General features: G+C 36.8%; 1 protein-coding gene across 1 annotated transcript in view; it reads right to left on the reverse strand.

The window, feature by feature from the left end:
- Positions 1 to 22,329, reverse strand: part of COL28A1 (collagen type XXVIII alpha 1 chain) — a 167,596-nt gene extending 145,267 nt beyond the window's left edge. The window contains exons 1-8 of the mRNA XM_063100916.1: positions 22,206 to 22,329; positions 20,723 to 21,279; positions 14,474 to 14,494; positions 12,872 to 12,928; positions 10,969 to 11,022; positions 9,123 to 9,164; positions 5,640 to 5,666; positions 1,037 to 1,081 (exon numbers count right to left, since the gene is read on the reverse strand). Of these exons, the coding sequence (XP_062956986.1) occupies positions 1,037 to 1,081; positions 5,640 to 5,666; positions 9,123 to 9,164; positions 10,969 to 11,022; positions 12,872 to 12,928; positions 14,474 to 14,494; positions 20,723 to 21,279; positions 22,206 to 22,329 (927 nt within the window). The remainder of the gene's footprint in view (positions 1 to 1,036; positions 1,082 to 5,639; positions 5,667 to 9,122; positions 9,165 to 10,968; positions 11,023 to 12,871; positions 12,929 to 14,473; positions 14,495 to 20,722; positions 21,280 to 22,205) is intronic.
- Positions 22,330 to 26,899: the final 4,570 nt, after the last annotated feature.

Consider the following 26,899-nt stretch of genomic DNA (forward strand, 5'->3'; position numbering starts at 1 on the left):
TCCTGGGTATTGTTTGACTTTTATTTCTGTTCTATTCTCTGTATGTCCCTTCTTCTGTATTTCCAAGTACACACGTCCATCTCCCATTTTCAATTATCCTCCAGGAAGAACCTATTCATTATCACACTTTTCGCTTTGCTCAGGGATAATTACCAAGCCTACATTTTGCAGATCCACCTGACCTTTAGCTCTACGGTAGTTTAAAAGCTTTCAGAAAGTCTGAATCTATTTAAAGTGTTTAGTTCCACGGGCCAGTGTCATCGTCTTATTCTCTTTTCTTAACCCTCTGCCTCATTTTTTCTCCTCGACTCCTTCCTGTAATTATAATATAGACATTGAAAAAGTTTAGTCTCTTGGTGGCATGTTGTTAACAGTTCCTAACTATAAAGAAAACTATTTACTTTTACACTGTGTTTTTTTGAATGCTTTATCATTATGTTTCAGATGTACTACCTATTTTTGGTCTATTTTAAGGAACTCTGTACCATACTTAATATTATTCTCAGTTTAAGTATATAATCCATATTTATTTTTTAACTAAAGGTAAACAACTAGCCCAGTGTCTGTGTCTTGCGGCATTTTCAAAATTTCAAACCCTTATCTATGTCTAGTTCTGCCATATTGTTTATAATGAATTCATTACCTTACTGCATAGAGTCTTCACTCTACTTTGGAAAGTGCCTGTTCTCAGTGTTTACATCTGGAAAGCAATTCTCCTCTGACTCAACTGAAGCTTGAATGGATTTTGCAGGTTAAATTATTCTTTTTATCATAATATTCAGTAAGCCTGGCCTCAAGGTTAGACTATCACAAAATAAATTCTCAGTGGTTCATAAGAAAGGCACTTGGGGGCTCCATTAACTAGATTAGGTCTCACTTGGTTTTCTACTTCATGTATTACAGATGTGAAAACTGAGCCATTGACTCTCTAACTCTAGCAGTGAGAGCAACGTAATTCATCCCAGGAACTTCCTCTTAAGGAAACTCAGCACGAAAAGGATCAGAGCTGTTAGCATTTTAAAAACATATTACTTACCTTGTCACCTTTTATTCCTGGTTTACCACATTCCCCGCGTTCACCCTAAAAAATAAATAAATGAAATAAGCAAATACTTGCAGTCCTTCAAAATTAAAATTTTCTTAAGATTCCCAGCAGAAGCACTCTGTTGCTCTCTACACAATTTTATCCTCAGTACTGTGGATTACACGGGCATTGGGTTCTGAAAATTTTTATCCATGTGTCATCCTTAACTTGACAAAATCAAATTAAGGATACCACCTAAGGAGGTTTGACATTTTTGAGAGATGTAGAAAATTAGAAGGAACGGAACTGAGCATCTACCACATATTAGATGTCGCTTGCATATGTGATTTAATCGAGTCCACATTATGACCCAATGAGATCAGTTTTACAATCCTTATTTTATAGCTGAGAAACTCAACAAGATAACTTCTCTCGATCATATAGCTAGTAAGTAGAAGAATTAGGGTCTGAACCCAGGTCTAGTCTAACTCAAAGTCCCTATTTTTTCAACAACACCAAGCTCCAGCCGTAATACCAACCTTGATTGTGGTAGTGTTTGCCTAGAGAACTGTGAGAGAAAGGTTCTGAGATGAGACTATGACATGACTTGGTGGGGAAGGTTGCCATGATAAGTTAGCGAGGTCTGCTGAGAGAGAGAGTGCAGTGTGGTGGCACGCAAGCTTCGCATCTCACATTATCATGCTCTACTGTCCTGTCTTCCCTAGAATATTACTGAAAAAACTGTGCTTTTTTGTAGTAATACTAAAATTATGTTTTAAAGTCTATTAATGATCTTACAGACATTATCTCAATTAATCTGGTATTACCTGCCTGAGATAGATGTTATTAAGCCAATTTTACAGACTGAAAAGTTGTGATTCAAAAAGGTTAAGTGAAGAAAATGTTGCATGTAAACACCATGAAATACTATTCAGCCTTTAAGAAGGAAATCCTGGCATTTGTGATAACATGCATGAACTTGGAGGACATTATGTTAAGTAAAATAAGCCAAGCACAGAAAGACAAATACCACATGATCTCCCTTAAATGTGGAATCTAAGAAAGCTGAACTCATCGAAGCGGAGAATAGAATGGTGGTTACCAGGGGTAGTGGATGAGGGTTTGGGGAGATGGTCAAAAATGCTGAGAGTAAATTTTAAGTGTTCTCACATCAAAAAATAGTAAGTATGTGAGGTAATGCATATGTTAATTAGCTCAATTTAGCCATTTCACAATGTATACGTATACCAAAGCATCATGTTGTATATGATAAACATATACAATTTTTATTTTTCAACTAAAATTTTTAAAAATAAAAATAATCCTTTTTTTAAAAATGGTTAAGTCATTTGCTCAAGTAGAATGAGAATTGGGACCTCTGAATACTAATCTGTTATATCAGACTTAAGACCTCTAATAATTAGAACTAAAAACTAACAATCAATTAGAAAAATGATTAAAGTTTCGTGATCATAATATCATCTTGTTTATAAAGCACTGTAGAATTTTCAAAATTCTTTCTCATACATATTTATTCTGATCCTCAAATCAGTTCTTAAGATAAGGAAACCCCGTTGGAGAGGTTAAATGGTTTACTTAAATGTACATGCTAACCAAGGACTCCTAGTCCAGGGATCTCACTACTAGCTCCTGCTTCTGCTTTATTGTCTTTGTGCTGCTCCAGGCATGCTCACAGTGCTACTCAAAGTGCCACTACACAACGACATAAGGAAATTGCTCTAGAATGTAAATCAATGCATTGCTTCCTTCATCAAGGAAGTCTTGCCATGAAAACTAAATGTCAGCTGAACTTAACAGTGAATTCAGTAATACGGTGGATTTACATGCTGGTGCAAGCTTTTTCTTTTGTTATTCTACAACAAGCAGTTCATAGTCTGACAGCCAACTTGCAGGCCACATTTTGAATAGCATTGCTCTGTGGAGGAAAATCACAATTACAGCCACCAATCGTGGCTGCAAAGTGTATACCAGAGCCTTTACATTATCGCTGATCTTCACAATAGCCTTGCAAGGCACATACATCTTCACTCATGGATAAGCAAAATGAGGCTCGGAGAGATTACATAGCTTGCTCATGACCACGATCTTGAGTCTCTTAGACTCCCAAGTCTATGTTTTTACCAATCACCCAAAGCCAAACAAGGCACACTGTCATGGGCTGCTAGTTACTTTACACTAATTTGACACTTCTGCGTAGGGTACTGCCTAGGTTCTCACTGACATCAGGAGCTGAGAAGAGGGAGGTGCAGTTTGTAGAGCCAGCTATGCGCATACTCTGCTCAAAAGCAATCTGTTCTCCTTCCACATCACTTTGTGAGTCAAATGGACCCAGGAAAAACTGAGCTTCACTTAGTACAAGTTGAACATTTATTTCTGAATGCAAATGGAAAAAATCACTCTTGAAGAATCAGTTAGAATTATTAATTTAATAATGTTGGATGGGAATAAGATGAGTCAACCACCAAAATATAATACAGAAAAGTACCATAAATACACTCAAAATTCTTTTGCCCAGAATTCACATTCCATTTGTCCAGACAGATTTGTTAGCTATAGGGTCCTGAGGAACAGCATTTGTTTTGGGGGCAGATTTTGATCAATGAAAATATTGTATTATTGTTATTTGCCTCTGTAAAGGCGTTTTCCTTTTTGATGGGTTCATTAATCCCTGTGGAATGGCCACAATTACATAGTTCCAGAGAGCAAGTGCCTCAGAAAATTACGAACAGATTAGCTCTGTTCTCAGCCTCTGATTCCTAATGCCATTGCTTCTGGTTTGAATGTCGATGGTTCAGGTCAGTTTGCTCGGACAGCTTGTATTTTCCAAGTTAGAACTCTTCCAGTGAATCTATAATTTCCCAGAATTTTAAAAGAATATTTTCAAATACATATATATAAAGCTTCCTGATATTGATAACTAGCTCATTGTATAAATCAAGATTGGGAGGTATGAGGGGCATCCATAATCTTCCTCAACTTTATACAGGATAATTTTACAATCATAAGAATTTTTTAATTTTCCCATATTAATATTTGTTCCTTGCCTCTTCATGATAGCATCTTGCATTTACAGACCAGCAAATAGTTTACAATACATGGCCACACCCATTTGATTCTCCAACCACCCTGTAAATTAGACGGGCTTGTATTAATCTAGTTCTACGTGGGTAAAGAAACAGACACTCTATGACGTTGAGTTGTCCATGTTCTGTGGCTGCTAAGTGCAGAATCATAGGATTTCTTACATCCTTCCTCTTTGGGCTTAACATTTCCCATGATTGGGATAAATATTGGCCTGTGTGTAGGTTCACCCCTAATATCTGCAAGGCCAGAGCAAGAATGCAAGTGGAGGTCCTCATACTTCATGTCTAAGTGGTTGAAAGTTATAAATCAAACTAATAATGTGCTAGCTTCCTTTGTCTTACAAATATACCTTCAAAAGCAATAGAGAATTAAAGGATTTGGGAATTCTCAGAGGTCCAGGTCCATGCCTAATACAACCCCATGCCCACAGGCTAGCCCCCACCTCCAGCTCCTTCCAGCAAAAGGAACCATGAACACACAGGTGAAGATTACCAGGCAGCACAGTAAAGCTCCCTACATGGCCTCTCCTGCCCCACAAATAGCTACCATTTGGTTCCCCCTCAGGCCTGGGGAAAAGATAGGAAGGAGGTTTGTATATACTCTCCAAGCAAGCTCGGGCTATTGTGCAGGGACTTCTGGGGTCTTGGTTACACAAAGCATTATCTAAGAGAAGGGGGCACAGGCCTCCTGCAGACTCCTGGCTCTGTGGGGAGCAGGGAGGTCAGAGGAGACCCAAAGCAAGACTCTCTAAAAGTCAGGCCTCTTGCCCAGGCCTGAGGGTTGTACCACCTGTAGGACAGAATAAATGATAGGCACATGTTCTGGTTTCATAAAATCTAGTAATAGAGAGGACTGTGGGAAAGACTTGTTAATAAACCACTGAGCTCTCTCACAGGTTCCTGAGCCCCAACTTGTTAATTTCTTTTAGAGCAGTTTGATTTCCTAGTTTGTAATTTGCAAATAATCATAAAATTATCTACCAATCCAAACCATTTGTTTGCTCGTTTGCTGAATTTGCTTCCCCTGCAGGCTCTACCCAGATGCCCAGCTCAATGAAGTCAGTGGTTCTTTACTGCTTAACCAGAATAAATCCTCTCTCCCCTGGAGAGGGTTTGGTGTCTAGGTTTTCACGGGAAGTTAAGCACCAAGGGAGCAGCCTATTTGCAGTACGAGTATTGCTGCATCTTTTTGTGTAGAGAAATGCTTAGTCTGGATACCAGTGCTGCATGGCTGTTTAGTTGGAGTTCTTTATGAAAAGAATTCATGTTTGCAGAGAGGAGGGAGGCTGGATTCTAATCTCAGGAATCTTAAGGTGCCCTCTACCCCTTACAGCACACACCCACATTTTAAGTTCTATTATTATTTTGTTAACATAGTTAAGAGAATTGTTAGGAATAAGGGAATCCAGACATAAAAATAAAGGAAAATAACTTTTATTACATACGTAAGTACACTTATATTTCTGCTTTTCTTTCTGAAATTCTGATTTATCTATTTGTTACCAACTTACCTTGTCACCCTTGTATCCAGGAATTCCCTAATTACAAAAGAAAAGAAAAATAAAAATATGATATTATAAGGCAAAATTAGAGTAAGTATTGGATGTTTTTTACTTGCAAGGTATAACAAAAACACATCCATCCAGTCTTGGAAAATAAGACCATATAAATGTAAGCTGTTTCACTTCTCTTTTCACTTGGGGAACGTACATTTAACTGAAGAGACGAAAGAACCTCTGTTTCCCTTTATTACATTCTATTCTCAGTTCCAGGTATTTTTTTAAACCCTATTTCTTACCCTTCGGCCCAAAGCTGAAGAAGATAATGTATGCTGAAAGTCATTGTAGCAGTGATAACCTATAATGGTCCTTTCAAAACTGTTATACTGACTCTTAAACTATGAACTACTGCAGCTGAGAATGTTTCACAGAGACTCTTTAAGAAATTGGCTTTGAACATGAGCTGAGATAATGGCCTTTAAAATGTATGTAAATATTTGTATCTATTATGGTCCTCCTTTCAAATTTGGTCTAGATTATATAACCTCAAGGAAATGAATGGTTCCTTTATCAGCCCTAATGAGACTGTGACCTTTAAGTTACTGTCTTTTATCTCTCGCTAAATAAGGGGCTGGCACTTTGGCTGGCTTCGATGTCACTCCTAGGAATCCTGCACAGACTTCTCAATTGTGTCACCACCCATAAGCCCTTTAAGAATACAATACTGAATATTAAAATGACTGGGAAATGACCAACTCTAAGCAACAGCAAGTCTTTTTCAAATCGGATTTTATGCCTTTTTCATACAAATATATTTTTCAAGTATGAAAATAGAATTATATGACATATTTAAAGTGAGCTGGAGAAACTAATGGAATAAACAAGCTATTATTGCAGCTGCACGTGACTCAGGCTACAAAATTTTGTTCTCTGCATGACTTGTTTACAAAAGGAAACTTCATGAAGGAAATAACACTTCTCTCCAAACAAGTGGTCACTGAGGAATAGAAGATAAACAGAATTATTCAAAAACATTGTTACACTATAATTTAATCCATTTAAGAGATATTTATTCACATAAATGGTTTAATTTTTAGGGTTGTGCTTAAAATTAAAGGCTGCATTATAGACAGTTAAGTTGGGGTTCTCTATTTAAACAATGAATGTTTGTAGCACTAAAATAGCCTAGTCTTCTAATCTCAGAAATCTTGGGGTTTCCTCCACCCCTTACAACTCACAATCATAGTTTAAAATCTGTCACTACTTTATGTTAAAAGAGTTAAGATTGTAATTTGGAAGGAGCCAATACAGCTTTACAAAAATAAAGTAATATTGTTTTTTTAAAGTAGGTTCTTTTTTTTTCCTGTTTTTCTTTTTGAAATCCTTGGTCAATTTACTGTTTGGTTGCTATGTCGGGTTTTTTTTGTTGTTGTTGTTGTTGTTTTCTTCTTTCTTTTTCTGGGGTGCATCTTAATTACTAGTTTTAAATTATTTAGATTTAAAATATTCAAAATCGCACCCATCAGTCTCTGCAAATTTGTTCTCAACTTCCCTATCTCTGGTATCGGTATCATCACATTTCAAATCACACAGAATCGAAATTTTATCATCATCTTCGTTTTCCCTCTTCTTTACTTACCCATTGCATTCCTTTAACCCAAGCTGTTTAAAATTCTCCAGCAGCTTCCCACTGCCCTTAGTGTGAAATCCACTCTCCTTTCCCCGGCCTGTAAGGGCCTATGTGATCTAGCTCCTGCCTGCTTCTACAGCCTTGCGGCCCCTCACGCATCATTAACAAATTCTGACTTTCTTTTCTTTTTTTTTTTTTTAACCTTTTCTTGAGCCTGCTACACTTGTTCCCACCTCAGGGCCTTTGCACATGCTGCTCCCTCTGTCTAGAACACCCTCATTACCTTATTTTATATTTTCATGACACTTCTCCCTGACTGAACTTATCTTTTTATGTGTTTGCCTATTTATTTTCTCCATTCATTAGAATATTTCATGAGATAGGAGCTACTGGTCTTGCACACTCTTGTATCCACAGCACCTAAAAGAGGGCCCAGCTTGTACTGTCTTCAAACTTCAGTGTGAATTTTAGTCCTACGCCACACCTCTATTTTGACTAGCCATGTTTCAAGTGCTCTGTAGCCACATATGGCTAGCGGCCAGAGCAGATCTAGCTGATGTCCCCATTACCTCTCATGTCAGCTGTGGCAACAAACCTTCTTCTGTGTGCTTCTTCCTTCTGTTCTCTCATCAGTCTTTAGTAGAGGCTTGCCAGATTCCTGAGTCATGTACCTCATCTAAAATATCAGGGGCTTCCTATGACCTAGCAAAGCCCAGACCATGCAGCCAGCATGACCTCAACCCTTCCCGTCAAGGTTAAGCCCTGTGTGACAATAGTTCTCTTCAGAAACCCCATGTCACCATCCCCCAACCCACTGCCTTCTCTCAGGTTGCTCATGACATTCTCTCTATCTGGAATGCTGTCCCTTTCCACCTTTCCACTCCCTCCTTGCCTGTACCAATCCTCGCTCTTCTTCAGGGCTCATCCCATAAAACCTACCCTTTTAGCCCCAATCTGCTCTGAGTGCCTGCCATGCTTTGTTCATGCCATTTTTACAATATTTTTATAGTCTGCTTCATATTGCAGCTATTTTGAATATCTTATCTCTCTTATGAGATAATGACAATTTTAACAATACAGTGCTTTTTCTTACTTTTATTTTCACATATTAGTATGCTTTATATGTAGACAATACCTAAAAAATATTTCCTGCATAAATAACACAAATTTCTGAAAGAATTTTTATTGACATTATCAAACTTTCTAGTAGATTTTTTCATGAAGTTCATTAAAAACACTAAGAGAACAGTTTTTAAAACCTCTGAGTCTGAGTCCAGGGCTTGTATCCAAAGAGACAAGCAGAGAGGAACTCTCCTTTTTCTTCACTGTACATGTCTCTGCTATTTGCTTCACGTACTGCAATGCCCAGAAAAATGCAAAATAAGAAATGCACTGTCATTATTTCTTCAGCAATTTCTACTATCTTCTAATTTGGAGGATGAGAAATCAATTAGAATGACAAATATTATTTTGTCTGTAGAATTAGGTTGACAAAAGCATAGTTTAGATTACATAATTCTTATGCTCCTGGAATTCTAGCCTATTTTTTAATCAATAAAAAAAAAATAAGAATTATAGCAAAATATTTTCTTATTTGAGCCTTTCACAAATGTCATATTAAGCACCAGAGAATGTCATGTGATTAAACACTTCTGGTCCCATTATCACTTCTGTTAAGCAGAGTGACTCCTCCCCACATTTCCACTTCTAAGATCATATCTGTCTGATTCCAGCCTGAGCCATCAAGAGCACAGGTAGGCAGAAATCATTTTTGCACTTTCACGACAGGGATCAAAATGGTCAATCACAGAATCTCAGCGTCCTAGGATGACTTTCTTAGGAAGACATTCTAGTTGTGTACATACCCCTGGACCTCTTTCTCCAGTTTCTCCTTTTTGAGCATCACCCTGTGACAAACAAAAAACTCAGTCAAAATTCCACAGCCATGCAAAGTTTACCAATTGCTTGATAAAATGCACTATTTGGAATTCCCAGGTTAATAGGTTAACCCAGTTAGGGAAAAATCTTTAGCCTTTACCATAGACATTTTCAGCATGCAATCTAGGAAGGAAAATAGCAGCTCTGATGAACTTTGCCCTTTGGAGTAAAACCAGATATTTGCCAGGATGCATAGTGAAGCCAGAGTGCAGAATCCAGGTACATTCTCATGGTTTAAGCCTCATCCCAGTTAACAACACGACTGTTGTTCTCAAGTATAGCATTGTATTCACTTGGAGGCAGCCACTCTGGCTTTTCTCCAAGGGGCTTTGGAATGCTTTTCAAATGCTCTCAAGAGTGATTGCTTAATTTCAGCAAGACTGAGGAAAATATATTATGTGGTACAAAATTACAAACCAAATAAATGAAATGTGAACATAGACTTATAACAGGTATTGAATAAAACAAAAAGAAGGCATGAAGGTATCAATTCAGACCCACATAAGATGAGCAAGTGTTGGATTTATGGGTGTGTGTATGTGTGTGCGTTGAAGTTACCCAAAGATGATATACGTTCCTTTTTTCCTGACAAGCAGGCAATTGCCAAAAATACTTTCATGCATATAACTTACTATATTTTTATTACCTTCCTAAAAATATTCTCAGAAATAGAATTATTAAATAAAAATTTGGAGTATTTGAATGCCTCTTCAGTATTGCCTAATTGCTTTCCAAAATATTTGTGCCAACTTACTTTTGCAAGGAAGAGAAAAGCAGTTTTACTACCACATTGCTATCACTAGTTATTTTAATATTAATTGCATTAATTGCTATAAGAAAAGAAATGGTTTTTAAAGTTTGGAACGCACACACAAAAAAGTATGTGAACTAGAAAACTGCTTCCAAAAAAATTTCTAGATTTGAAAGTTTCTAAAATATATATAATTACTATTAAAAGGTACCTCATTGTCTCTATTTAAATTTCTTTCATTACCTAATGAAATTAAATGTTTGTTTTTCTTTCTTTACTGGTTTTATTTTCTCTCTTGAAAATTGCTTGCGTCCATTATTTCTATGTACTACAGAAATTAACTCAGTGTGCTATAGAAATTAACCCAATGTCCATTGTATTTGACACAAAAATTTCCTTATACAACTTCCTTTTTATTTTAATTATTATTTTTCATTGTACAGAATTTTGCCTTAAATTTTCACATAGTTAAATCTGCTAATCTCTCTCCTTGTGATTCCTTAAGTTGTTCTTAAACTTGGAACAGCATCATCCCCAAAATGACCTGAACAGGTCACTTTTTGTTTGAAAAAATCTAGGATTTTTTTTAATAGGTACACAAAGAAAAGAATGGAGGAAATGCCTGAAGATGTTCTGGAAGTGATCATCTGGTGTTTTTTCTACTAATATTGTAGGTCAGTTATCCATAAAGAGGATCCATAAAAAACACAAATGCCAATGTCAATCTGATGTGAAACATGTATTAGTAGTTCAAGAAACATTTTCTTAATTAATTTGGGTCACTATTATTTAAGGAGAAGTTTCTATTTATTCAATGCTCCTGTGTTTCCTAAATATACTGATGTTCATGATACTCAGAAATTGTAAATGCAAGCTCATAGGAAGTGAACAACATGTATTCTTCACAAAAATCATCAGATTTTTGCCATGTACAACAATGCTCTTTATTTTCTTAATTTTGTTCTTTAAATAAATCTTGAGGGAGATACATTGGTTTAAAGGAAAGCTGATTATTCATTTACCGGGTTTCCTTTCTGTCCTCGCTCACCTTTGATACCTGGGTTTCCATGTGTACCCTGAAGGCAAAGGGGAAAAGGATTATTTTGAGAAGGTATTCTGTTAGCTTCCTATATCTTATAAAAATTGATGATCAGCTTCATCCCATAATATGAGGGTAGATTGTCAAACCTTTACCTGCCAAGCAGAGATTCAACACTTTTCTCCTCTTTACTACACCAGGAAAACTGCACTGTCTTGAGCAGACAGATTTCCTAGATTTGCTCAAAAGAGGATTCCCTCTCTGTCCTCTCTCTCTCTCTCTCTCTCTCTCTCTCTTTCTCTCTCTCTCTCTCTCTCTCTCCATCAACTACTTTTTCCCCCAAACAATTACTTCTCAGCAGCTTTGCAAACAAAATCAAACTCATACAAAGACTTAAAACAGAGACTGCAACAGGCAGGAGGATGGGAATTGTCCCTGTCCTCTCTTTGTCATTGACCACAATTCCCCACTCTTGGTCACTTTTAAAAGAACCAAGCCAGCTTGCTTGCCTTTGGTCAAAGAGGTTCTGATATCCAGGGGACAATCTCAAAAGACAGGAGAAGGAAGTTTGCCAATTCTGTTCCAGAAAAGCGTGTTGTTTTCCTATTCTCAAGCCATCAAAAAGCTTGCTTTTCTGAGAACTGGTTTTGGGGGCACTCAATAAATGTTAAATAACATAGTTCTATGACTTATCCCTATTTAAACATGATACTACTGAGTGACTGAAATTGTCAGATCGTCTCAGCAATCGCAAGCTTTCTTACTTTTCAATTTAAAACATAACTGAACAGCCCTTCCTGGGCAATCTCTTGGTGTAATAAGTATAAACTAAGACTTTATAGGAAAACACAGTTAAAACTTTGCTTCAGCCAAAGTCAGTTTCTGTTGACTGCCACATTGTCACATAATGTATCTAATTTTGCATTTAAAAAAAAGACAAATATCTCCACTCTTTAATTGGTAGCGTGGTTTTTAAAAGTTGAGGCTTTGGACCCAAGTCTCAATGTAAATGAGTCATAGTATCATAAATTAACAGTACTTCCCCTCTGCATCCTCAAATACAAGCATTAGCTAAAAAATTTTATCCATGTATTTTGTGAAACATCTACACCTGGCTTCTGAACTCTAAGGATAAGGTTTGGAATCACATATAAGTAATACTGAATGAGCAGCATAGATGCTTTCTGATGACATGTACTAGAAAAATGTTCAGCAACCCCAGTAACCTTGATGGCATTTCAAATGCCTTCCCAGTACAGACATGGCACCTACCAGGTATTAGGCCAGGATATAAAGGAAGCACTCCTTTTTGGATTGTCTTTGGATAGTGAATCATTGTAGTAAATCCAACCATTTACCTTTGGTTGCCGAGTAGTTATTCCATCTCACAGAATTCACCCTAATCTCCCAGCGCATCCTGACCAGCTTCTCTCTGTGAGGCCACACAGTGTTGCTGCTGTACTGCTGGACTTATGGAAGAACAGCAGTTAACTTCCGGAGAGCTTCTGAATTGCACGTGTCTAGCACAATAAAGCTTTGCCTAACCCACTGATGATTTGCATTATCTCCTTCTATATCACTTCATTACTGAGAAATTCTGGCCCCAATTATCATATAAGGAGTGACACTAAAATGTCTTTTGTGAGAACAACTTCATTATTTTAAACCAAGTCTGCTCTTAATTCAGATTATTAAAATCCCAGGCTTATTTCTAAGGACAGAATTTGACCCTTTAGAAATAAAAGAAACAGTATTTCCAATTTTGCTATTTCCAAACAACTGCTTTCAGCATTACAAAACAGTCCCAGTGTTTTCCAGTATGAGTAGAGCTATCCTTGCTAGAACTTCCTCACTTGACCCTCAGTTTAAAGTAGAAAAATACTCACAGGAGGCCCTGGATCGCCTGGATCCCCTTTCTCACATTCACAAATCTTGCGTTCACACTAAATCAACAATGAAACACAATATGAGCACACAGCGAAATACAGTATTTCAAATTTTATTCAGTACGAAACTAACTGGAACACTCCCTTGAAAAAAATTTACCTTGCAAGTTTATGGAGATTTTACTCTCTCTATTAGATTACTCTAGGCAAACTAAGATCCAGCTAATTGTTAAACTCGGCCATAGTTAAATAAAATCGCCATCTCATCAAAAATATATAAATAATATACAGATGCCAGTTAAAGGGGAGAAATAAGTCCATTTTCAGTGGACTTTTGGTATTTCTGCTGTTTCTTTTCTGTATAACAGATCAAAGCTCAATAATATACAAGTATTATATACTCCTTTACTTGGGAAAGGAAAATATTTGGCTTATACCATGTTTTATCAATACCAAGATGCACATTTTTTCTAATTTTAACATCTCAAATCAGAATGGGTCTTATAATAACTGTCAACCAGGTCCAATCATGATGAAGTAGTTGTTTTCTACTTATGCACTTCAAAACAGAATGAAATAGAAGAAAATTCTAGAGCACTCTTAAGAAAAGCTGTATCACCAATGTTTTGACAGCACAGAGGCCAGTATCATGTGGAAAAACAAGGGCATCAACAACTTAGACAAAAAGTGTTTCAGAAGATTTAGACTCTGACGTGAAGTTTTAGAAATAACTAATTTATTTTGCCTATATTTCCTTTATATGTATGCACAAAAGTGATACAGAATTTAAAAATCTGTATCTAAGTAAATCTAAAAGGACTCTTTTCATAAGTATAAAATAAAAATTGTAATGGATAAGAAAGCCAAACCTTTCTTTGGCAAGGTTTCTTTCATTCTTAATGAATACAATAACCATGGATCTAGCCATGTATAATTCAATGAAACCCATTATTCTACAAGGTTTAACTGGCTTCTACTATTCTATGCAACAATAATTGTAAATGTTCTGATGTTAAATAAGTTCAGATATTCCAAACTCTTTGCTTTAAGAAATGCACATTCAGCACAGCAGTCAGCAAGCTCGTGGTCATCTATTGTGCTAAGTCCTCTCCAACCAATATTGGCCAACTTCTTTTGCCATGTAGTCTGGTTGCCATCAGCAGATTCTTCTCAAAAAGAATGAGCTTAAAGATCATCAGCAGGCAGCAGGGGGTGACTGAGCTCTGTCTCTTAACTAGGAGCACTGGGCCTAACCCTAGCCAACCCCAAAGTGGAGGACCTCTATAAGTGGCCAATGTCAGAGACAAGCTCAGAGTAAAGCAAGCCATATCAAAGTAAGGAAAAACTATGCGGTTTGGTTATCAAAATTCACTCTCTAGAATCACATTAAATATTTCCTACCTTTTTTAAATTTTCCAACCTGCAGTGGATATGGTTGCATAAAAGAATTAAAATGGCAGCCTCAAAATAGAGTGACTCATTTTAAAAAGAATTAAGCATTTTTATTTAGTCACACCTAATCTTCTCATGTGAATTATAATGCTGATTTGATAATGCAAGCTTTTAGAGTGATTTATAGTAATCAAAGCATGTGGTGCTTACCTTCTTCTCAAATAAAACATCCTAGGAGGAGAAAAAAGAATAAAACATTAACTCGATTCATGGTTCTGCTTCCAGCTTCTTATTAGACTTAATTATTCCCTATGGGATATGCAATTTCCAAGAAGAATAGCAATTCAGCCTTTCTAATCTTGTAAAAGTAATAAAGTCTGCCAGTCGACCACCCAAGGAGCGCTCCAAACCATGTAATAATAGGAGAATGACTAACATTAAAAATTACTCTATATTTTCTAGAAACTCTATTGCATCCTATGTTTTATCTTTTGTTTCCTTTATCATCTCTATAATCTTCATAATTTAGCTACAAGTTCAGTCATAATGAGAAAGTTCTCACTTTTACTTACAAAGACTGAGGCAGAATACATAACTATGTATTTTCTTCTATTTTTTCATTCCTATACATATATGCATTTATTATTTGTCATTAAAGCATTAATATTAGAGTCATAATTTCATGAACTACTGATGCGCCTGTGAAGTCAGACAGGCCCAACCTCTCACTTTGCAATACAGAACCATGGTTCCATGGTGGTGTGACTCAGGCAGGGTCACACATTTAGGCTTAGCCTTCTGACCATCTTCAGTGCCACTTTACACTCACAAAGGAATGAGTTAGCCAGAATATTTTAAAAACCATTTTAAATCCATAATTTTACAGAAATATCACAATCTGGTTTTTGCCCAGCGCCTCAACCTCACTACTGTACTTCAGCTAGGTGGGAAACTGAGCTGAAGTGGGAAATATGTCAGAAGCCAAACTCGAGAAAGAAATTAGCCTGTGTTTATAGATAGAATTAGTACTCAGGTAAAAGTTATGTGTCAAACTAGTTCCTTATAATTGAATCTAGAGGGGAAATTTGCATATGATAAAATAGAAAACTGAGGGCTGGCCGGTTAGCTCAATCAGTAGAAAGTGCTGCTGATAACACCAAGACCCCAGGTTCAATCCACCAAAAAAAGAAAAAAGAAAACTGAAGGAAAAAGCACTGAAATATTTCTAGCAAGGTATTAAAAATGAAGGCTCTAATGAGGAAGCTAGAGATAAGTCAGAGTGTGTACCTTTATGGAGTAAAGTATACCCCTAAGTTTCGTTTTTACTTTCCACACAAACTAATAATATAGAAGAGATAGCAAAATGCTTTAAGTGGTTCTAATGATTTAATGGGGGAAAATTAAGCTGGGAATTAAGTGTTAGGCTGGGTTTTCATCTTGTTTCAACCATCAACTAGCTATGTGGCCTTGGGCATATTGTTTAATCCTTCTGGGTAATTTTTCCCATATATTAAAAGGGAAAGTTTAACCACATCGTCTCAGGAGCTGTAAAACTCTGGCCACAGACGTTATCTACAAAATGTAGAGTCTCACGTATCACCCTTCCCAGCCAAATGATTTTAAATTACTAGCCAATGTAAATCCAGGCTAAACGCAGATGAGATACTTATATCTTTAAGAACTAATAGGTCAGGTAGAGAAATTGGAACTCAGATACACTGACAGTCTCAGTGTAAAACAGAGTTACCCTCTTAGAACATTTGGCTGGGACTACAAAGCCGAAGGTGTGTATGTCTTACCTCTAGGCTGCCCAGGAAAATCCTTGCTTTCACCTCTCATCCTGCCATCCCTTCCAGACATACACCAGAGAAATTCTTGCACTTGAACATTTCAGCATTCACTGTTTTTAGTAGTGAAAAACTGGAAATAACTAAAATATCCATCGATAGTGGAATGGATTAATAAATGAAATACTATTTAGCAAAGTGAATGCATTGTGTTTACATATTTCAACACAGATAAATTTCCAAGAGTGTTGAATGAAAAATAAGTTGTAGATGGATACATACAATAGGAGCTGAATTATGAAAATATTTAAAACACATATCAGATGCATGGTTTCCTCTGGGAGGAAGAGAGGGAAAAGGAATTCAAAAAGAGATCAAGAGAGGCAATAAAACAACTAATAATTCAAGCCAAATTGTAGTATTTGAGAACTACTGAAATAAAGAAAAATTCAAAGTTTTGTCATTTTACAACCTTTTTACAATAAACAATATCTTTGGGGGTTTTTTAACTCATGAACTCCTCTTACTGCACCTGATGTGTAATTTTACATTTTTCAGCTCTTCCTTTGAAAACACAATTTCTGCTTTGCCATATTGCTCTTTAAAAATATGTGTCATAAGGCTTAAACCCATAACAATACAAATAGTTAATTATTTTTAGAACTCATCTGATTTTGTGTTTGCTGGAATTTATATTTCTATGGAACCAAAAACGGACCCCAAACTACACAATAGATAAGACTGCTTCAAACAAAGAATGAAGCCCCATCCCTAAGGGCACATACGGCCCATAAGCCCCAAAGACAGAGGACAACACACAGCAAACTGTGTAAGAAGGAGGGCTAGCTGATTGTTTCTTGGAATAGGTGGATTTTCTGGATGATTCCAAAGAGAGGAATGCAAAAGACCAACTCCTTGATGGTATGCTGTTCTCTATATCAAAATTTACTAGGAAAAAGGTCATAAAGACCAGTGTGGGCAACAGGACAAGGGAAGCAGTGAGTTGCGACACTTAAAGAGAGTGGACAGAAGGGCCCACGTGCACAGAGCTGGGGGGGCCTTGGGGTAGTGGGGGCTTCCACTTAGAGAAACAGGCTGTGCGGAGAACAGTTGGGAGACCATGGCCAAAGCCAGTGGGAAGGGCACATTCAATTATGGTCTAGGTATACACTTGAGTTTCCATGAAAAGGATGACTAGGGAAAGGCCCTCACTAGAGCAAAAGAAGATGCATTCAGAATTTTATTAACAGATTCAGATTTTTATGATGCTATGTATGTGAAAGCAGAAAGCTAGAATGGAACCACAATTCTGTGAATAAGAATCAGGTTAGTGCTGTGAGAAGGGGACAGAGGAAATGTGAGGAATGGACAAAATATCAGCATCACAGCAAATGGGATGAGAGGAAAGCACTTGGTAGGCAAGAACAGTGAACTCAGTGACAAAAAAATGTTTGCAGCTTAATATAGTAGCAAAATAGCCACCATAAAATCTGAAACTGAGAACAGAAATAAGGTTCTAAACAGAGGAAGTCTTAGAAAAAAATGCGAAATAGACCAAAAATAAATTAATAAACCATAAGATTCTAAATTTATATAGAAATTATCAAGTGGATGTCTCCTTGGTGTGTGAGGGAGGGGATACCTTCAATTTATGTTTTTCTGTAGAATCTTCAGAAAAAGAGAACAATGTGTCATAATCTTCATTCCCATAAAGGCTTTTAAAATATTCAACATCCCAGGTAATAGAGGAAAGAATTTTTTTTTTTTTTAATTTTCACATACTCTCTCTTACTCTCCTAAAAGACCAATTAATATACCTGGGACATGGGGCTGAATTTGTCTCTTAGGTTTAATACTGTTATGTAAATCATAATAAAATAGCAATAAAAATCTATTGCATATCCCCTTTGATTTGGAATCATCAGGTCTCTTTTGGGTAATTCAGAAGTGAAATGTTTTTATGAGGTTCTAACATGATACTTCCTACTAGAAATGTCAAGGAATGTGCAATGATTCTTTGATTTATCTTGGCTCCTATAAAACCTATTCATTCTGGACACTTATGTCCATTAAATTCAACTCAAGTCTACTCTGCAATAAAAAGGAGTAAACTGCTCATACAAAAAACAACCCAGATGAATTTCTTTTTTTTTTTTTTTTGTCTTTTTTTTTGTGACCGGCCGCACTGCGCTCAGCCAGTGAGTGCACGGGCCATCCTTATATAGGATCCGAACCCGCAGCAGAAGCACTGCTGCGCTCCCAGCGCCACACTCTCCCGAGTGCACCACGGGGTCGGCCCCTGAATTTCAAGATTATGTTGGATAAAAGAAGCCTGACATAAAAACAGTACACACTATTTTAGTTTATTTATATGAAATTCTAGAAAGCATACACTAATTTAGAGTAATGAAAGTCAGATTGGTAGCTCAGGAGCAAGGGAGGGATGTATTACAAAGAGGCATGAGGACACTTTTGGGGGGTGATAAAAATGTTCTGCATCCTAATTGTGTTGATGGTTTCATGGGATCATCTGTCTGTTAAAACTCTTGAAACTGTATACTTTAACTACTTAAACTATACCTAATTAACTTATTTCAGAAGTCAACTACATTATTGTAAAATAAAAAGTTTAAAAATTCAACTAACAGTATAATAGAAATGGGTTAGATGAGGAATTTTTCCAGTAATCTGATCAACTGTCAAGTTCTCCTTCTAGATGGTGGCAATTTGAAACACTGAGCCTTGATACATCATTCTCTGAAGAGCCTAATAATCACTTTGGATCCTGGAAGTGTTTGGAAAGCAACACTCCTTCTAAGAAGTGGCTCATTCACAGAGCTTCCATCTGAACAAACAAGCTGAAATCACAGAATGCTGAGGAAGAGCAGCATCATTGGTCGTTTTCTGGTTTCCCCAGAAACCAACAGTCCTGCCTCCAATCTACTGCCAAGAGCCTTTGTTCTCAGTGGGGCAGGAGTTCTCAGCAAGGGTGTGTCTGGAGGGAGTATGAACACCCTGAGCCTACACATCTTGCCAAACAAAGAGCTGCCTGCCCTGCATCTTCACAGTCAGGTCTTCTCATGCTTGGGGTGAATATGAAGTAGCAACAGATGACTCATTATCACATCCCCAGTTCTCTCTTGAACATGCTGAAACTTTCTGTTTTAAGTTGAGTGGTGAGGCCCCCTTAAACCGTGGCACAAGCAGGACTAGGTGTTAACCAGGCACCACTGCAAGTTTCCCATTCATGCAAAAGAACTACTCGGAATGAGCACTCACTCCAAGCACCTTGGGCTGGGCCATCATCTCCACCTATGGTTTAGGCAGAACTCTCTCATCTGCCTGCAATCTCTAAGGAGTAAAGGCTAGAAACAATAGTAATTTTGAAGGAGGGATGCTGTTTAACTGTTTCAGGACAGTTCTGATTGAGAAATCCTTAAAAAAAAAAACCAAAAGTCACTATTTCCCCTCTCAATATATCTTTACAGGGTTAAGCATGCAGATTTGTTGGCCTTAAATTATCAAATAAAATGGGGATAATAATAGTACCTCCATTATAAGATTGTGGCAAACATTGAATATAATAAAATACACAAAGAGCTCAGAGCAATGCCTAATACATAGGGAGAACTCAATACATGATACTATGTTTTAGATAAGAAAAACTCAGGTCTCGTGCTGAAAACAACTAAGAATTGAAAAGATAAGGGTATTTTGAGAAAAGAATTGGAGGAAGGGACAAAAGGAGCAAAACAATGTCTGACATAGGGCCTGAGTTTTCTTCACAATCTATAGAAAACAGCCATATGAAATGCTCAGTACCTAAAGGACGTGTTTGCCTTGTTTTCTTCCCAGGAAATCAAAGAAAACAGTATTTTTGAGAAAATGAATTTTTAACACTTAGCAAATCAACCAATTTATCTCCAGGAGTTTTCTCCTTGAGAAATGTTGTGAAGAGGGATTTCATTTTGATTGTTTTGCCTTGTGTTTTCCAAAGCAGCAAGGAAAGGCTCTCACACACAGCTGAGCAACCAATAGTGAAAAGCACTGACACAGCTAATCAGACAAGACAAGCGGGACTCATTGATCTGATGGGAAGCACTGTCAGTTGACTGCAGATTGTAGATGGTTTTAGATTGGATGGGCTTGTTAACATCTAAGAAAAAAGGAGATAATTTTTAAAATTCCAAGTCTATATACTTTGCTTCAGTAGCATAATGTGACAATAGGTGAAACAGAGAGTCAAAAATATTTCTGTAAATGTGGGATGAGAAAAGATCAACTTAGCACAAATGTAGCAGGCCACAAGTTGAGCATAAGTCAGCAGTGCTTGTGATCTTAGTATATATAATCAGGAGACTGAAGTGTGTGACTGGGAAATAATCCTTGCAAAATCCTCAGCATTGACTAGCAATAAAGAATGCAATTCCAGGGAATGAGTTTGATATTGTCCCAGTTTATCTGGTGTAAACTATCAAGGAAGTGGAGAGAAACTTCAGAAAGATTGTTTTTTTCCATGTCAAAGGTGAATTTTATACACACACACACACACACACACACACACACACTTTTTTTTTTCATCTTTTGGGCCAACTATCTACCCTGAAAGAATTTATAGCCAAGATACCAATATTATGATGAGAGAAATATAGCCAGCCCATTAGTTACCTACCAGGCGATCCCGAATTTTATCTACAAGGGTTGGATCACTCAGCAGTAGAATGGGTTCACTGGATGAATCCCCAGATATCAAACGGAGTTTGGCTTCATTGACTACAGTGGAAAGTCCAATGGTGATAAACGATATTCCTGAAGTTCTGGCATCTTCAGAAATACTTTGAACATCTGGATTCTTTGGATGGTCGATGCCATCAGTCATCAGCAAAGCGACCTTCACACCATCCTTTCGCCCTTCTCTCTTAAGTAGCCTAGTGGCGTTGGAGATGGCATAATAAGAGAAGGTACCTTGCCCAATTAAATTCATAGACTTGACCCTCTGCTTAAAAGTCTGCAGGTCTTTCCAAGAAGAAAAAGGTGGATCAATTTGGACAGAGCTGCTAAACTGAAGGGCTGCCAGTTTGATGTCATATTTCAAGGAGCGACCCAGGGTCAACTGGAAAATCTTGTCACTCAAGCTGTCCACAAAATCTTTCTGTGTATCAAAGAGGACAATTTTAGAACTTTCAGAGCTATCCACAATGAAGACAACGTCTATGAAGCAAATGGAATCTGAAATAGAACAAATAGGTTAGGCAAAATAATTGTCCCTACTCATGAAACAACTTTGCATAAGGAAAGCCCTGAGGTGGTATGTTGCATATTTTCTCTTTTTGTGAGGGGTGGAAAGTGAATGAGAGACACCTTGGAGATAAGGCTTAAATTGTAAAAACTAAATCGCTTTCCAAGCCTATAAATTCTTTTCCCCTTATAAACTCATGTAAATCAGGGCCAGCCCGTGGCTCACTCGGGAGAGTGTGGTGCTGATAAATTCATGTAAATCAAAAGCAAACAAGTAAACAAAATATTATGAATTTCTGAGCATCTTCTCAATGTTAAACCTGCTTAAAGTGAAAAGAAAGGAGAGTGTATCACATTTTTAAAATTCAACAAACACTGGGCAAAGTTGTCTAGAAGTAATTAATACTCTAATTCTCAGGTTGTGTGTCATATTGGTGAGTCGCCACTTTGGGTTTTTTGTGCTTTTTTTTTTCAAGGGAGAAAATGACTATGTACATCATAGCAATAGTAAAAGGGAGAGAAGCAACTTAAAAACAGAGATTTTCAGTTAAGAGAATCCTAGCTCTGTATCTTACTAGTTGATTTGCCTTGAATGTGCCACTTGACCTGTCTGAGCCTCAATTTCTTTATCTATAATCTGTGAGTGGCAACTTTTGTCCTTCTTATTTTACAAGGTTACTATGAGGGTCAAATGAGATAATAAATGCCCAAGTGCTCTAAAAACTCTGATGTGCTTTAAGTTATGTAAGGTGTGTTATTATCGTAATATCATAATTATACTAAAGGAGAATGTCACATGTACACATATGTGGTTTACTATTTATATCAAATTTTCCTGAATTTATACTAATGAAAGTTTATATCAGGGTTTTAACAGGTTAAAACTAATAATTTTTTTTTTAACTTTTTTTTTTTACCTTGGAGGTCATTTTTCCTTGCAAGTAAATTTGGCTTTTGTCCTTTCTTTCTTTGTGCATGCACAGTTTGACTTATAAACGCTGGCAAAAGCAGGAGACACAAGATAAAACATCTGTTCCACATTATGTCAGATGGTGAAAAATCATCTGCCTCGTAGCACCTTTGATAGAAAAATCAGTTATAAATACTGTGATGAAATATGCTGTTTGTTATTTTTTAAATTTTAAACCAGCAGGGTTGAAAACAGGCATGTGACTGTAGAAAGGGATTCTCATTCAAATTTCTAGAAAAATATTCACATTGAGATTTTTAAATTTTCTAATCTAAATAAATCATAGCACCATGACCAAACATTTATACGTGAATAACTCTATATATTCAAAGAACGACATTCATTTATTCTTCAGGAACAGAGAGTAGGGAGAGCCATTTAAAAACATTGCAATCTTACTCTATATGGTGACTGGGGTTTTAATCATAAGGTCTGCTTTGACATTTGCAGATCAAGATTCTTTGGGGTAAATTCAGATTGCTACGTGATCATTTCATTCATTTGCATTATAACCGATTCCTGAGAATTCCAATATTTTGCAGAATTGTAGACAATCACCACCATTTCCGTCTTAATACTACACACACAACTTCAGTGAGTTCAAAGATCAAGGCAAAAATTAAATTCCCCTTATGCTTCCATAGAACCCCATTTCTCTTGTCTATTCCTGCTTTGGAAACTTTGTCTCCACCAGGATTCCAAGCCAGACTGCAGCTGTATATCCAGTGAATCAGAAGAGCATGAGAGAAAAACCATAGATTCTCATAAAAGCAACAGAATATAGGACAGAAAAGTCAGGAAGCACCTCCTAACAGCCAGAATCTGATTTTCTGGGTAGATTAACAATGAAAAGTCTAATCTATATTAAAATCTTCAGTCACCTACATCAGTCAGTATGCCCAGCTACACACCAAATGACTTCCAAACTCACAGACTTCCCTGGCAAGAGAAGACTGATGTGTTGCTAGCTCAGTATGCACAACAGAATGGGAATGAGAAAGCTTATTTTGAACCAATAATCAGCATGGTTTCAAAATGATTGACTGCTTAAACGAAACTGACTTCAGGAGTTCTGGAAAACAAGAATCATGTTTTCCTTCTTTGGTACCTGCCTTCAGGAAATGAGAATTGGGAAGTCATGAGTACAATTTTTCCAGGTTCTGAATAGAGGGTGGGTATATATGCAAAGGCAATGAGGAGTGAGATGGGAGATTGTAGAGTAAGCACAAAGCAAATGTACTTCACAGGGCCTGGTTTTCCAAAGCCTTGCATTTTCAAATATTGACCTTACAAAAAAAAGGAAATTTTCCCCGGGCTATATAGTCTCTGTTGTAAAATAAAGTGTTGTAACACAGCAAGGCTGCTGGTTTAAAGGCAGACAAGTTACTGATTGATATGTAAAGATACTAGGAAGCTGCTGTAGGGAGAAGGAATGTTTTGCTAAGATCAAGCTTTTGTTAGTGGATCAATTTAATTGCATGTTACCAGCTTCTATTGTTAAACTTGTTAAACTGTACTTAGCGATAACCCCACCTAGTTCTCTTGCTGTAACTTCCTGGGCTGGAGAATAAATGTGGGAAGAGAGCCCCAATTTGTGGTTAATTTCCCACATGGAAGGAACACCTTGCTCTTGAGGGTTCAGGGAGATTAACCCCTTTATGGGGCTTCTCACTGCTCAGAAGAGATGGGCTTTGGGTAATCTTTGGAGGCTCCGTCACCCAGGGGAAAAGGGGTGACAAATCCATGGGAAGGCAAAGCAACAGGAGACTTACTTCTTTCATACATGCCAGGTGGGCAAACCCCAAAGGGAAGCAAAGCTGTTGTGTTGGGGATAGACCAATGGCTGGCTTCATGCCATCATCTGCTCCTCAAATAGCATTGTCCAGCAGGAAGTTTACCAAGAGTACTTTGGATCAGTATGGCCAAGCATCTGGGCTGGCAAGTGCATCAAGTGCAATAGGCCAAATGCCAACTGATCTTCAGATCAGGTATGCTAAGATGAGAAGACAGCTGGGCATTTTTTTAAAAAATGTGCTAAAGAAATAGAACACACAAAGGGCATTTCTCCCCAAGTAACCCCCTTGCTAACTCAAGAAAGGAATACAGAAGGATGTACAACTTTTAAATCTGAAGATTAGTGCAAAGATAAGGATATATGGGGGGGGGAAAGCTGCTATTGCATTTTCAGAGGGAAAAAGGAATAACACCATGTATTACACATGTCTTTTCTCTTTTGTTGAGTCCATACCATGAGGAACATCTCAGAAGTTCTGGAAATAAAAGACTGAGAATTTAATTTCATAGAGAGCAAGAGAGATTTTACAAGCCACATGATCAAGCAAATCTTCACAAACTTAAAGAGGGTGATTCCCGTCTAGGATCTTGAAAAGAAAACCACTTTCTTCTCATCTGTAGGCTTCATTTAGGGCTTTGGAAATGCTGACTTTTTCAAAGAAAGACTTGTTCTTCCCCCAAACTAAGCACCTGTTCATACAGTTTTCTTGGCATATAATCATGAATTCATACTTGAATGCCTATATAGATGATGTTCACAAACAAAACTTATTCATTATCAATAATCACAGTATTTCCTATTTTATTAGTATTTGCTCTGATATTTTTTATCTAGCCCTCCCAAACTGAAGTCTTGCTACTTCTTTATGTTTCCCAACAGCAGCCAGAGGACACCCTTATTCCTTTCTACTTTTCTTGCTCTAGTTTTTTTTCTTAGCTCTACTATCATGCTGAAATCTTTGTTCTTTGTTAATCTGTCATCTTGAGAGCCTACCCATTTCTAATCACTTTTACCATGTGTTATAATTATCAGCTTTTAAAATTTTCACCTTTCTCTCTTTCAGATGTCACATACAAAAAATATATATATTTCAGGGAGAAAATGCCATTAGTTAAATGAAAGAAATGTAAACCTCTATGTTTACTATTGGTTAAATTTCATAAATGCAGAAACAATGGTGACCTTCAACCAAATGCCATATATTTTTTTTTTTTTTTTTGCCTAAAATTTATTTTGGGTAGATATCAGGATCAATAAATCCAAGAGACCTTATGTTTCACGATTTTTTTCAAAAATAAAATAATCTTTTTTAGCAGATTTTACCAATTTTATTCACAGTGTGTGCATCCCATTTGTTTCTACATGAAGATAAAATGATTGAATAAAGACTTTATTCAAATTGCTAAACTAGCCAAGTTATAAAGTATTCTATAATTAATCCTGAATTGTAAAAACTTGCTCCAAATTAAGAAAAAGATGCCCAAAAGATCATCATTATGATACTATTTACAGAGTGTAAATTAAAAATAAATTTTAAAATAACTTTAAAATAAGTTTAAAATTTTTACATTCTAAGAATTATTCATATTTTTCTAATAATTGATTTAAAGTAATATCAGAGGGTAAAAATTTTTGACAAGCTTTCTTCACATAATAAGTGTGTAAACCATTTAGTTTTCTACCATTCCTAGATGGTCCTATCTTATCTCAAGTGACTAAAACAAAGCAATTATGCCTTACCTTATAAAGTTTGTCAAACAGGAATTAAAGACTGGTTCAGCAAATGCCAACCGCAAGGACTACTGTTGGGGATGGAGTTAGCTATTCGGTATTGGTCTGTTCTGTGAGAAATAAAATTTGTCTTTGCTTGTGGATCTTTTGCAATCTTTTATTCATGATTATTAGACTAAGTTAAAGCAAGAGTGGTCAGGCATTTGGCCAGGGTGCAAGATCTGGGTGGGATCGGTAAGCAATTTAAAGGAACAGTGTCCTTTTGGAACAAGACTGTCTTTTTCAGAGTATTGAAAAAAACAACTTAAGCGAATTTTCTACATTTTAGGCATTTGTTGACAGCCTGCCTTTGTTTCTCATGCGATTCCTTCTCTTTTTATTCCTACATGTTTTTGCCTGGGGGATGCTCTCTAAGATACTGGTTCTGAACAGCTCTGGGAAGGAGGATAAATGACACCAGACTCAGATTCAAAACTGGTTTTTCAAGAGAGGTAACAGGTTGACAATTATTGAAGCTGGATAAAGAGTCTGTAAGAGTTTATTGTTCTAGTCTTTCAATTTCTGTGATTTTTAAAGTTTTTCATATTAAAAATTATATAAAATATATAGTAAAAGAGTGATCTGAGTTTAGTTCTGCTTATGCCCCTAACTTCTATGGGGTCCTCACTTTTCCACTTATGAAATGAGGAGGTGGCTTTAATTATTTATTAAGATCCTTTCAAACTATAACGTGAGAGGTAGATTTAGAGTGGTCAATATTCTGAGGTCTCTGTCCAGGAAAGACGGTCACCACAGTTGTTCCATTCTATTTTTTTTCCTATTTTCTATTTTGTGGTTACAGCCCATATTAAATCAGTGTAAAACACACTGCCGAGAATCCACTTGATCCCTAGACAACTAACAGGCAGGCTTCTCTATGGACTGACTGTGAGATAGAGGATGGCAAAATCATCAGAGGATGCAATATAAATGTCCATGTAATAATTATTTAAAATCAGCATTTTAGCATTTAAGAATTTCCTTATTGTGATAATAATAGCCTCCAATTTATGAATATTTCCCAGATGCTAGACACTGTGCTAAGTGCTTCACATACATTAACTCATTTAGTTCTC

This window comes from Cynocephalus volans, chromosome 6 (assembly GCF_027409185.1).
Source record: "Cynocephalus volans isolate mCynVol1 chromosome 6, mCynVol1.pri, whole genome shotgun sequence".
NCBI lineage: Eukaryota > Metazoa > Chordata > Mammalia > Dermoptera > Cynocephalidae > Cynocephalus > Cynocephalus volans.